This window comes from Strix aluco, chromosome 2 (assembly GCF_031877795.1).
Source record: "Strix aluco isolate bStrAlu1 chromosome 2, bStrAlu1.hap1, whole genome shotgun sequence".
Classification (NCBI taxonomy): Eukaryota; Metazoa; Chordata; class Aves; order Strigiformes; family Strigidae; genus Strix; species Strix aluco.
The window spans coordinates 112,830,146-112,842,917 of record NC_133932.1 but is presented as its reverse complement, the minus strand read 5'-3'; the positions used below and the strand labels follow the sequence as shown (position 1 = coordinate 112,842,917).

Genomic DNA, 12,772 nt, shown 5'->3' with positions numbered 1-12,772 from the left:
TCAGAGCATGTGTAACGAAAGAGTTTGTTATTAGCCATTGCTGATAAACCCAATAATTGTATACTGTTCACCTACCTTTTCTAATTCAGGGCTTCCTTCTGCCACCATCAGAACTGAACCCCTGAGACAGTCTTTGGCATCAATCCTGCAAATGCTACTCAGATACTCGATCTGTTCAGTGAGACAGATTTAGTGTTTGCTGTTTTGGTATATTTACATCTTTTTGATTCACAAAGCCTGATCCTATTTCCACTGAAGTTTCACTGATCTGCAGAGATGGGCAGACTGAGAATTTAGACCCAGAATTTAAGACTGTTTAGAAGATGTATTAGATGAGATTTTAATGTGCTAGTATTCCTTTAAGAAGTTTTTGAAAGTTTATCCCTTCATGTAGAAAATATTTACATTGAACAAAACTAAAATTTATACTGAACTGCCCCTGTTCTCTGAGACTCATCGTGGCATCATGATTACAGCGTAATGTGTAAGCACAGTGTTGCTCGAGTTCACAGACAGCTTTGTGTGAAGGAGCTGACTGACAGGAGGAGGAGGAGGGAATAAAGACAAAAGGGAAAAGAGAAGGGGCTACGCTGGGCTCTTATGTTTGCAACCACTCCTTGCTGGGAGCAGACTTTGGCCAGAGTGCTGTCAGTGCACTGGAAACAAAGTGGATGAGAAAGCCTGCAGTATTAGTTATATATAGAGAGAGCTATATATATTAGTTATATATATATATAGCTTTCGCTGTTAAAAATGGGAAGGAAGGAAGCTGCTTGCCCTTCACTCCCAATTAGCCTGTTTTTTGATAGAGCTAGTACAGGGTCTTTCTGGGACAATGAATTCCTCTGCTACCAAGAAACTAACTCATTTTAAAGCAGGGAAAATTCTGTCTTTCAGGAGCACTTGATCATCTCAGAAATGCCTACAAGTCTAGAGTGCTCCTGGGCAAGAAGGGCAATCTCCTCACCGTGTGAATCGAGTGGGGGAAGAATGGAAAGGCATCCATCCTGTTCAGAGGTGAGAAAGTCCACCATAACAAGGTACAGCTGGAAGCAGAGTGGGTCACTTTACCGGACTATTTCACTATGCCTCTGTCCCAGCGGGATACTGGTTGTATTAAGTACTAAAAGCAAGAAGAAAAATTCTACAGAGATGTTGTTTCAGGCTACCTGCATCTACACTGGAGAGCTAATTTGCTGGCATCATTAATGTCAACATTAAGAATACATAGGAAAGCAATTCACATGACTAAAGGACACAGTTTGAAACTTGGCTTTGCAAGAATGGTGATAATTGGCCTTAGCACTCTTTATGAGGAAGGATGGTCTAGTAGCAAAAACACAGACTCTGTAGAGAATCTGTTCTTGATCATGCTGCAACCAACCAGTATGACTTTGAGAAAGTCAGTGAGGACCTGATTCCTACAGATTTCTGCATCTTGTATCTGCATGAGCTATGATACTTTTACAAGCAAGCACATTTAGTTGAAGTATAGACAGAATTCTTCAGTTCCAACAAAGCCAAATAACTCTGTCTTCAAGCACTATTCCTCTACTTCATCTCTTTGAGAAAATGAAGCATCAAACACCATGTCTCTGTCACTCAGATCTAGGTTTCTTATTTCACCTTCTTGCACTTTGTGGGTCATACAAAGTGGCCTGATAACAGAATGGGCAGAGAGCTCTCTGAGGTAAAAAAATCTTTGCCTGGGGGTTGCACAAGTCTTCTGGGGCTTTACTATCAACTTTGTCAGTGAGGGACAAGGTCAGAGTAAGGCATGATCTGCCTAATCTTCACCTAGGGAAACACACCCTACTAGATACTGGACATAACTGCTGCTGTAAATTGTACTGTGAACTGATAAATTTATGACTGCATCCAGTAGTGATAGTGTGTGAAACTTATTTCAGAGCCAGGCTGTATATACTTATCTTCTAATCTTGGACGTAAAATGAAGACTCTGCTTACATATTTCATGGAGAAATGAAGGATCAGCCTAAGGTTTGCAAATATTTTAAGATCCTCAAATTCCAAAAGAGTTCTTAGTAGAAGTACAAACTGTTATGAGCTGTCACATTATAACTTCCTTCTGCACTGGATGTTGGCAACTATTTGAAAAAAGGCTTGTCACTAATGGAATAATCTCTGATCCCTGATGGTTCAGGGGCAGCAATATTGAACAAGTAGTGCATGAGAAACACAATGATTCTGATTTTCCTTCAGCTGTTTTTACTTTTGAATATCTCTGGCCTCAAACAAAGTCAGAGGGTCAGGCAGGCATCACACTGCCTACAGAGAGATAATGACTACTATAGTCATAGATTATGGTATTATTAGTTTTACATTTCTAAACAATGTCAGAAGATATCAGACATCTCTGTAACCTCTGACCTAAACTCTGAGATACTGTTTATAGCATCAAATAGCATTTCTCAGAAAAAAAAAAATCTTCTTAAAAGAATCACAAACACTCTTCAGTCATATGGGTTACAAGGCACTGTTTTGCTTCCCATTTTCTGAACCAAGCGGCTTAGCACAGATAAACTATAGTTCTACAGACAGTTTAAGCTACCAGAAGCTAGCACTGATGCTGAAAGAAGCAATTCACCCTGTCTCATCTCCAGCCACTCTGACCCTCTCTTGCACCAGCCTACATATCTATGCTGAGCAGTGAACCAGAACAAGAATCCAGGTTAAAACAAACCTGAAGTCTATAAAATGATTAATTTTAGCTGTCTCGGTTTAATGAACTCAAGCTCCCTGTGGAACTAAAGCATGAGAAATCAAAACCATGCTCATCAACTACACTTAAACAGAAAACATAAAACCAGACATAAAGGAAAAAGCCCACTTTGTTACCAATATATGAAGTTTTGTTTTCTTACTAATTCACAGAGTGCATACTGCAGAGGATATTATGTTATCTGCAAGAGCTAGAGGGTTTTCATACCACCTGGTATTAGACTTGTAAATTAGACCACCCGGGCCTCACAGTTTCCTCTGCTCAGTGCATGGAGAGGCAGGCACTACCCATCAAATGCCAGATTGTAATTTACATGCCATGGGAGGGATTTAGCTCACCCAGCTCTAAGCACCTATGTCTCAGCCAGTTACCCCAGCCTCTTCAAAATCTTAACCAACCAACATCAGCACTTTTGGGGGCACAAAGCACTTCAACCAGGTGACTTACATTTAGATGACTACTTCAGGGTGAGATGGATCTTGCCGTAGAAGTGCTTTTTTCTCGCCATTAATGGAATCTATACGATGTAGACATGGACTTACAAATGTCAGCATTTGTCAAGTGAAACTTTGTTGTTTGTCTCTCAGGTACCTGATTTCCCTACCACCTTAGGTACATATTTCCTTTAGTACCTCATAAATAACGTTTCACTGAAGTAATTTTTTAGGGGAAGGAAGGAGGGGAGACATGAGATGACACATCATTGTCTTAAAACCATGATTTTCACTATTATTCTAGCAAAATATTGTAACAAGTGTGAGTCATCTTTTAAAGACATATAAACAGAATATCTACTGTGACACAAGTTTGCCAAAGAAACCTTCATGGCACCTTTTAAGCAGTGTAGTTAGTATCCATAAAAGTGTGCAGCTAACATTACTGCCTTGTATTGAGAATCAAACAACTGTCCCCTGCATGATTTTCTGCACATTATTCCTGAATTACAGCATCCCTGCTATTTCTAACATTGGTCTTCTCTGCTATATTTGCTAATCTCAGTAAGTTACGGAGTATTTGGTTCTCTAAATACCTGGGTATATGAGTTCCTGGGAAGTGGAGACAGATAAGCTCTTTTTGACCTCCTGACTCATAAAAAATTGGAAGAGAAGAAAAACTAGCTCTTCAAAATACAACATATCTGATTTATCTTTGTGTTACTCCCAAGTTATGATTATACCACTTGGATAACGGGGGTTAAACAGAGGCAACCCTGGGTGTGACACAGAAGGAATTAGGCGTTTTGTCACAGAATCATCTAGGTTGGAAAAGACCTTGAAGATCATCCAGTCCAAACGTTAACCTAACACTGACAGTTCCCAACTACACCATATCCCTCAGCGCTATGTCAACCCGACTCTTAAACACCTCCAGGGATGGGGACTCCACCACCTCCCTGGGCAGCCCATTCCAACACCTAACATGTTCTGTAAAAAAATGCTTCCTAATATCTAGTCTAAACCTTCCCTGGTGCAACTTGAGGCCATTCCCTCTTGTCCTATCGCTTGTTACTTGGTTAAAGAGACTCATCCCCAGCTCTCTGCAACCTCCTTTCAGGTAGCTGTAGAGGGCGATGAGGTCTCCCCTCAGCCTCCTCTTCTCCAAACTAAACAACCCCAGTTCCCTCAGCCGCTCCTCGTACGACATGTGCTCCAGATCCTTCACCAGCTTCGTTGCCCTTCTTTGGACACGCTCGAGCAATTCAATGTCCTTTTTGTAGTGAGGGGCCCAAAACTGAACACAGTAATCGAGGTGCGGCCTCACCAGTGCCGAGTACAGGGGTAAGATCACTTCCCTGTCCCTGCTGGCCACGCTATTTCTGATACAAGCCAGGATGCCATTGGCCTTCTTGGCCACCTGGGCACACTGCTGGCTCATGTTCAGCCGGCTGTCGATCAACACCCCCAGGTCCCTCTCTGACTGGCAGCTCTCCAGCCACTGCTCCCCAAGCCTGTAGCGCTGCTGGGGGTTGTTGTGGCCCAAGTGCAGCACCCGGCATTTGGCCTTATTGAAACTCCTACAGTTGGCCTTAGCCCATCGCTCCAGCCTGTCCAGGTCTCTCTGCAGAGCCTCCCTACCCTCGAGCAGATCAACACTCCCACCCAATTTGGTGTCATCTGCAAACTTACTGAGGGTGCATTTGATCCTCTCGTCTAGATCATCAATAAAGATGTTAAAGAGGAGTGGCCCCAAAACTGAGCCCTGGGGGACACCACTCGTGACCGGCCGCCAACTGGATTTAACTCCGTTCACCACAACTCTTTGGGGCCGGCCATCCAGCCAGTTTTTTACCCAGTGAAGCATATGTCCATCCAAGCCACGAGCAGCCAGTTTTGCCAGGAGAATGCTGTGGGAAACGGTGTCAAAGGCCTTGCCAAAGTCAAGGTAAACAACATCCACAGCCTTTCCCTCATCCAATAAACAGGTCGCCCTGTCGTAGAAGAAGATCAGGTTTGTCAGGCAGGATCCATCCCCTTTACTGTAAAAAATTAACTTTGGCATACCCTTTTTAAAAAATATGGAAAGTTTGTATCTTAAGGAATAAGTGGTGAAAATTTGGGTATTGGAGAGACATGACAGACTCATACAGACTGAATGCCTGGAGCTAGACATGGCATTATTTGTATTTGCCTGAAATATGGCACATACACCAAAAGCAGCACTTTGAAGGAAGTAAAATGATCTACTCTCCTGAATGAAATTTGCAAACACCCAGTTTCAGCATTTATGCCTAATTTAAAGCACTGGCCAAATTAAAAAACAAAGCCTATTAATTTCTAAAGAAATTCTGTACCTCCAGTAGGTTTCTAGATTAGACGGTGCCCTAAACAACAGTAGTACTTTCCACATTACACTGCTGTTACTACAAGATTATAAAAATGTTTGATACAATACATGGGCTGTACTGATGAAGATTCATGGAACTGCTATTTATTGTACTAGTATTTCCTGTATTTCAACAAAAGAGAAATGTAGACTTCATAAAAGAGAAAAAACCCCAAAGTTACTTTTTCTGCCTTCTCTTCTGCAACTTCTAGCCAAACAACAGCATTACTGCAACATCACTTCAAAATTATATACACAGTATTAGTGGAAAGGCAGTTAAGCAACATTTTGCTGAGGTATAAAACAAATAAAGTTGGCAAATACCTTTTTTACTGAACTCTACTATCTTTTCCAACTAGAACAAGTGACAAATCAGAACAAATGTTTGTGCTTTTGCAGAAATGGAAAACAGCACATTTATTTTCTAAGGAAAGGAAATAGCTAATGGGAAGACAATAATTTTTTCAATTAGTAAGCAAATGGAGCTCACCTTCAAAATTCCATTCCAGTGAACAGGAGTAGGCTCATTTAATGAAATACAGAATTTGTATGGTGGCACGCATATAACTATTTGGTGGATGAACAGTATGACAGTTTTAAAGATACCTTTAATATAATTAATATAAAATTGCACGTATAACTTGAAATAAGCACCTCATCTGGAGAAAGACAACTGCTGAGCTATTTACTTAATGTGTAATTATTGCTAAAACCTATTGGCTTTGGGGTCAGAGGAACGGAGGGTGGACAATATGTGCCAATATCTGCAAATGCCTCTGAAGCTATTTGTGGAAGAGATGCTAGTAGGACTGAGATGCATGGCAGAAAATTACCAGAAAGTATTCTTAAAACAGAATAAACACATGGATAATAACACAGGCTAACAGGGAAGTGTAAGTATGGGTTTTGGAGGCCAAGTTCTTTGAATGATCATGCAGATATGGGTGATTTGGTTGCTACAATGTACTTCCATTTCAAAAAGCTTCTGATGAAGTTATCTAACAGACTCAAACTATACTGTCAAGGAGGAATAATAAAAAAAGGCATCAAGAAACAAAAATGTCTTTTCATTGCTAAATAGAAGTGAAAAGAAAGGTTAGGAATAATTGGTTGTTTTCTTTTACAGTGGATGGATATGACCTGACAGTCTCACAGATACATGTTCAATATACTCATAAATGATCTGGAAAATGGAGGAATAAAAAGGGACAGAGTTTTCTGATTATATTAAATTACAGAGGTTAATAAAAACAAAAACTGACTGCCAATTGTTGCAAAAGGACCTCATGATGCTGAAACAGGCAGATGAAATTCAATACCAATAAATACAGCCAGACACACTGAAAAAGAAACCTCAGTCTCAGGTATTCACTAGTTCATACAAAATTCCTAAGATTCAGTTTTTCACAGTACAAGAATTACAGCCAAATTAATAATCCAGTAGCAAATTTACAACAAGAAATAGGTGTTTTTTCCCATACTCCCACAATTAAACATTGGAACTGATTGCTACAAGACGCTTTGAGTATCAAAAGATCAAATGAATACTAATGAATACAAAAGACACAACTAGTGGCAAAAAGACCCTTGGGGGCTATTAATTACAGAACTGCAATATAGTGTCTGGCTTCAATGTGTCTGCATGATAAATAACTCAAAGGAAGCTGAGATGGCTTACTATCTGCTTACCATGTTCTTACACTTCTTTCCTGAACATCCAACATTGGCCACTGCCAAAGAAAGGATACTGAACTCTTAAGTACCTTTGATTCAATCCATGCAGCCATTTTTATGTTGTGTGATGATCACGGACACTGCTGGCACCCAAGTAATTTAAAACTGAGAGGCAAAACCCATCTGCATTTCAGAACAAAGGCACTGATCCTAAAATAGCTTACATTTAGCTATTGAGAAAGTGAATCAAAGACTTTTGAGAAAATCCTCTGACAAATTTTATCAGACTTCGATTGCAGACTACAGCATCACCTTGTGAAAAAAAACCCCAAAACAAATATTGCTATTATTGGTTAGAAAAATGGCTTAATTAAATCTCCAGAGCTGACTACTTCCGCTTACAGAGAATGTAGGGTGGAATCCACCCTGAACTGGGCATAAGCAACAGCCAAATTAAAAATCCTAAGAGACTAATTCCAAAATAAGCAATGAAGAAAAAGATGCAGTAGTGGCTCTGATGCCTGGAATCCATCATGTGTAACCTCCAGGTGAGATGAATTACTCTTTAGAAGTGCCTGTTTCTACAAAGGCAATCCAAGTGACTAGTTCAGATGTAGAAGTCTTCATTAGTGTTGTCTAAAATCAGATTAGATGAATCCCACAGCCCTGGAGTCTCATTAACTCAAGATTGATGAACATTTATCTATACCTGTTTTGCAAACCAATCTCCTTCTAGTGCAACATTTGCAGAACAAATTACTTTGAAGAAACGCAAGGACCTGAGAGTCAGAGAATGCTGTAAAAGTGCTGTAGCTACTTACATCAGTTTTAGGTCGTGCTCCAGTTGACACTGGGTAAGGCAAACAGTCTAGATCCTGGTAGTTTGCTCTTCTATTTCTCCAAGATCCCTTTCCTTGATGATCTCCATAAAAGCCTGTCTCCAATTGAACAGGGCACTGTAAGAGAATTTTAAAAACCCTGTAAATAAAGGCAAGTCATAAATATTTTTAATGTGAACTGGAAGACAAAAACATTGGAATTTTATCTTTTACAAGCTTTTTTTTCTCTGATGGAAGGTAAACATTTGGCCTCAATCTTTTTTCTTAAAACCACCTGCTGCATCACTTTTACATTTTGCTAAGTTAGACATCCAGATATTATGTGAAGTGGTTTCCTTAACAGCTAGTATACACAACTGAAGAACTAACAAATAGTAGTACACCTTCCTAAATATCAAAGAACTGAATCACCTCTACATTAGAAAGAAATGGTTTTATTCAAATTATTTATAACTATCTTTTCACTTTATTTCATGTTCATTTTTCTAACTTAAACAGAGTCCCATTTTCAAATTACAGACTCTGAACTTTCCAAATCCACTTTTCCTTTTCCCTCAAACCTGGGGAGATCTCACCTGATTGCTCCACTCCCACAACATTTTTTAAAAGATGCATGTCCTAACTCTGGGCCCACATGTACCTGGCCACAATGAATGCAATGCCAGGAAGAGACCAAATGCACAACATTCCCCCATATATCCTGGTTTGCCTCAATAGAACGACGAGGTGTGGGAGCAAGGAGCAAGCCATGCTGCAGTCCAACAGGATCCATGCTGGCAACAGTCAGGGAACCAGGATCATAGGTGCACTGCAGAGCAGTCCCAAGCTGTTGGGTACAATCAATCAAAATCAGCCTATTTTCTGGCTGCTCCTCTTCATATGAGGACAAATTTGCTGCTGGTCTTTAACAGGAACTGCCTAGTTCCCAGTTAGTATATTTTTAGGGTTGTAAAATGAGGAAGCTTTGAAAAGCTGGCAAAAGTATCAGTATGTGGCCAAAAAAAGTTTGAAGATAATACACTACTCCTCCAAGAATTAAGAGAATGTGTAAGTTAAAGACAAAGTTTTGTACAATGAAAGTCTTATCTCTAAGATGGAGTAATTATAACCAAACAGGATTTCTCTGTCACTATCCATGAGATAAAGGACTAAAACTGAAAAACGTGATTCTCATTCTTCAGATCTGCTGTTTTTTTCTGTACTGAAACTGAATACTAGACATCAAATGGCAATGAAGCAGATACATTAAACAACAGGGAAACATGCTGTTTACAGCAAGAGGGTTTTATCTCTCCTGTCTCATTTACAAAGTACTGCCTTCTAGATTGCTAAGAAAGACTTTTTTTTTCCATAGGAAAGGTACAGGTTTTAGAGGAGCAGTACTATTAATTGCAGTTTTCCAAAGCTAGCAGTTTTGCTGTTAATATATTCACATAGGCCAGCTTTTTGTACTTAACTCATATATTTATAGCATCGGTAAGAGAGTGTTTCAGAAAATAATCTGATGACAGATAATTACTTTTAATATCTTTTCTGGATCAGATACCCAGTCATCCAGCTAATGCTACTGCCCCATACTATTTCCCAATAAAAAAACCTGATCAGCAGTAACTTGCAGTTTACAGGGATGTAAAGACATACTGCCTTTTACCATTCTTCTAAAAGTCATTTCACATTTTAGAAAACACCTTAAATTTGTTTACCAAAATACTGCAAGACCCCTACTCTCACTCAATAAGTCCCATAACATTTATTCACCCAGTCTATTTTCATGAGCAAATATTTAGACTTCTTCCTGCAAAATTTTTGTTCAATTGAGTAGTATTAATAATAGATACCTTCACAACAGAAAAATGTAAAGAAAAATAAAATATCAAAGAGTTACTTCCACAAACAGATGAAAAATCCTTCAGTAGAAAACCAACTGGCTCAACCTAGTGATTAAATTACAAAATATATTTCTGAGACACAGTATTTGCCTGAAGAAACAAATACTGTGTCATCTGTTAAAAATTGCCCACACCCTCAAGAGACAAATTTTCAGAGCAGGATCTCCAACAAACATGTTGCCACTCATACAGTAGTCACCTACTTCGGAGACCTCAGGTCTACAAGTCGGCCTTGTAACTGTGAGTGCTTCACCCAAAAGCATTTTCATCATAATTTCTTGTGTCAGTTCCTAGTTTATATAATCAAAATAGGATAAAAACATATGAAGAACCCATAAGCGGTTCATAATTTTATAGAAGCCAAATTTACACAGTTACTAGCAAACATATGTCTGAGATAGGTGTTCTTTCTATTCAAGTTTCATTGTGAGTGACAAGAATAAAACATTTGATATGTGTGGAACAAATTACAAGCTATAATAAGAAATAAAGACTAAATGGGATGAATTGATAGAAGACACATTACTCATACAACTTGTATGAAAACAGGAGTTAGTTCTTTTTTTCCACTGCAACTGCCATTTTTAGATTTGTGAAATCTGTTTCTTCATAGTGAATTCATGGAGAGATTTAGGAGGATGTATTTCTCTGCTTTGACTATACAGGAAGACTAAGGTCAACCCATTTTGAGGCAAATTATTCTTAAATGTTTGAACTAGGGCAGATGATTCCTTTGTCCTACAAATACCTTTGCAGGAGACAGCAAAGGGTGTCTCATCATCTGTTCTACAACAGATTGTCACTGACTCTTTTCTTGCTCTGATCTTGCTGGTCTCATCAGGAAGACCTTTGTGTTAAATGACCTCTCCAGCTCCTGTAGTGAAATTGGCTCTTGGAGGTTTTGAGGACATTTCCAGTCTGCCAAATAAGGCCACAATAAAGATGTGGTTGATTCACGTTTGCCTGTCCACAGACAATTAAGAAGCAACCTCTCCTGCTTCAGCGTGAGAAGATGTGACTTGATGAAGAGGAGTGTAACTGCTCAAGTATCATATTGAGGAAAATGGTAATTTTGGCATCGATATTAGAAACATTCTTGAAATCTTTTTGGACTTATCCAAAGAGATGCAACTATTGGTAAGGGAAACAAGTGTGCCAAGACCAGTGAGACTGGCTTGGAGTTAGGTGTTATCAGCATAGTAAACATGACCAGCTCTGTATCACTAGCATAGGCTTTTGGAGCGGGGATATGGCCCAGGCAGATGGCTGTGCCCGAAGTCCTGGCGTCTGTACTCAGAAGATGTCTTGCCACTAGGCTTCAGTAAGAGAAGTGAAAGCATCTGGGATGCTGGTGCTGGTATTCTCTATGCAACCACTTTTGACGATGTTGTTCTTGTGTATCAAAAGGCATTTGAAAACACTGTCTATTTGGATTTGGTTTTCTGCTGTCCATACATTACATGCCCTTCATTGAATGCTGCAGCAATGGATTTGAAGTCCAGTGTCCTATGATGTTCAAGTCATCATGGAAAAAGAATATGCCTAACAAAACCATGGCTTTTGCCTTAGTAGAATAGGCACAGCCATAAAATCACTGGTGTTTGGATCACTGGTTACCAAAACCAGACTGCCTCACAATGGGAAGTGCTTAAACTCTGATGGCTTGGATTTCACTTTCAGGAAGAAAAGCAGACTACAGTACCACCCTATTTAGACAGAAGACATTGAGCAGTCTCCTACAAGACAGAACACTGTCCATTAATATACAAGTTAATGCTGAAATTAGTTCAGTTAAACAGAGCTAGTTCTGACTTGCTGACATGTACAATAAGAAAGAAATGAGAGACAGTCATGACCACTCTGTTACTAACACTCTCTCTGCAGAATATGAAAATGCATACTGCAAAACACAATACTGAGATGCAAGATTCTGAACGTCCTACCTTGAGAGACATAAACATTTACATGGTGATCCACATAGACATACGCTTAAAGAATTTACTTTTACAAAATGAAGCATCATGGAAACAGCGACAATGGAAAAAGCATCCAAACAAGCTCACCTTCCAGGAATTTCAAGCCAGAACTAACATTCAGAGCTGCAAATCCAAACAATTCTATCTTAAGAACTTTAATCATAGCCTAAAGCAGAGAACAAACACTTCTACTTCTCACACTGTTCACTCTCCAGTTACTTGCATCTATAAAAAATCTTGCTTATTCAAAAATTACTTAAATATCATTGCTCCTTAATCCCATTTGCCCCCAAAATAAAAGCTTGGGAAACTGTGTGTCATCAACTGATGACACCTGCTACCACAAAATATTGTTAACTAGAGGAATGCATCTCTAAATCAAATATTCAGATAAAATAAACAAAAATATTAATTCAACTCTTAATGAAAATACATAGTGTCTCTCTTGCTGTTATGTCTTTAACTAAATATAACAAGTGTAAATAGGCCAGCACCGTAACTTTCAATATTTCAACATTTCAACAATATTCTATCCTGAAAAACTATCAAATGCAACCATCAGGATTCAAATTCCTCTCTAAAAAAGGTGTTTAATGTCTTTAAGCTATATTGACAGAAAACCTACAAGTTTCATTCCATGACATTTCTGGTTATTTGGCTGTTAGTTGTCTAATGAAATTAGAATTTTTGTTATTATTGGGTGAAAACTGTAACTTACTTCATCCTTGAACCTAAGCTTCTTAGCCTATTCGGAAACACAACCAGATCTGAAAACCATGATTTGATGAGCATCTGATAGCTAAACGTTAGAAAACATATCATATGACA

At 39.0% G+C, this 12,772-nt stretch overlaps 1 protein-coding gene across 9 annotated transcripts in view; it reads right to left on the bottom strand.

The window, feature by feature from the left end:
* The window catches only part of STARD13 (StAR related lipid transfer domain containing 13), a 328,586-nt gene that overhangs the window by 214,014 nt on the left and 101,800 nt on the right, over positions 1 to 12,772 (bottom strand). For all 9 annotated transcript variants that reach the window (XR_012622089.1, XM_074815857.1, XM_074815859.1 and 6 more), the window contains one exon: positions 8,062 to 8,196. Coding sequence is in view for 8 of the 9 variants with exons in the window: in XM_074815857.1 (XP_074671958.1) it covers positions 8,062 to 8,196 (135 nt within the window). In the remaining variant the exon portion in view is untranslated. The remainder of the gene's footprint in view (positions 1 to 8,061; positions 8,197 to 12,772) is intronic.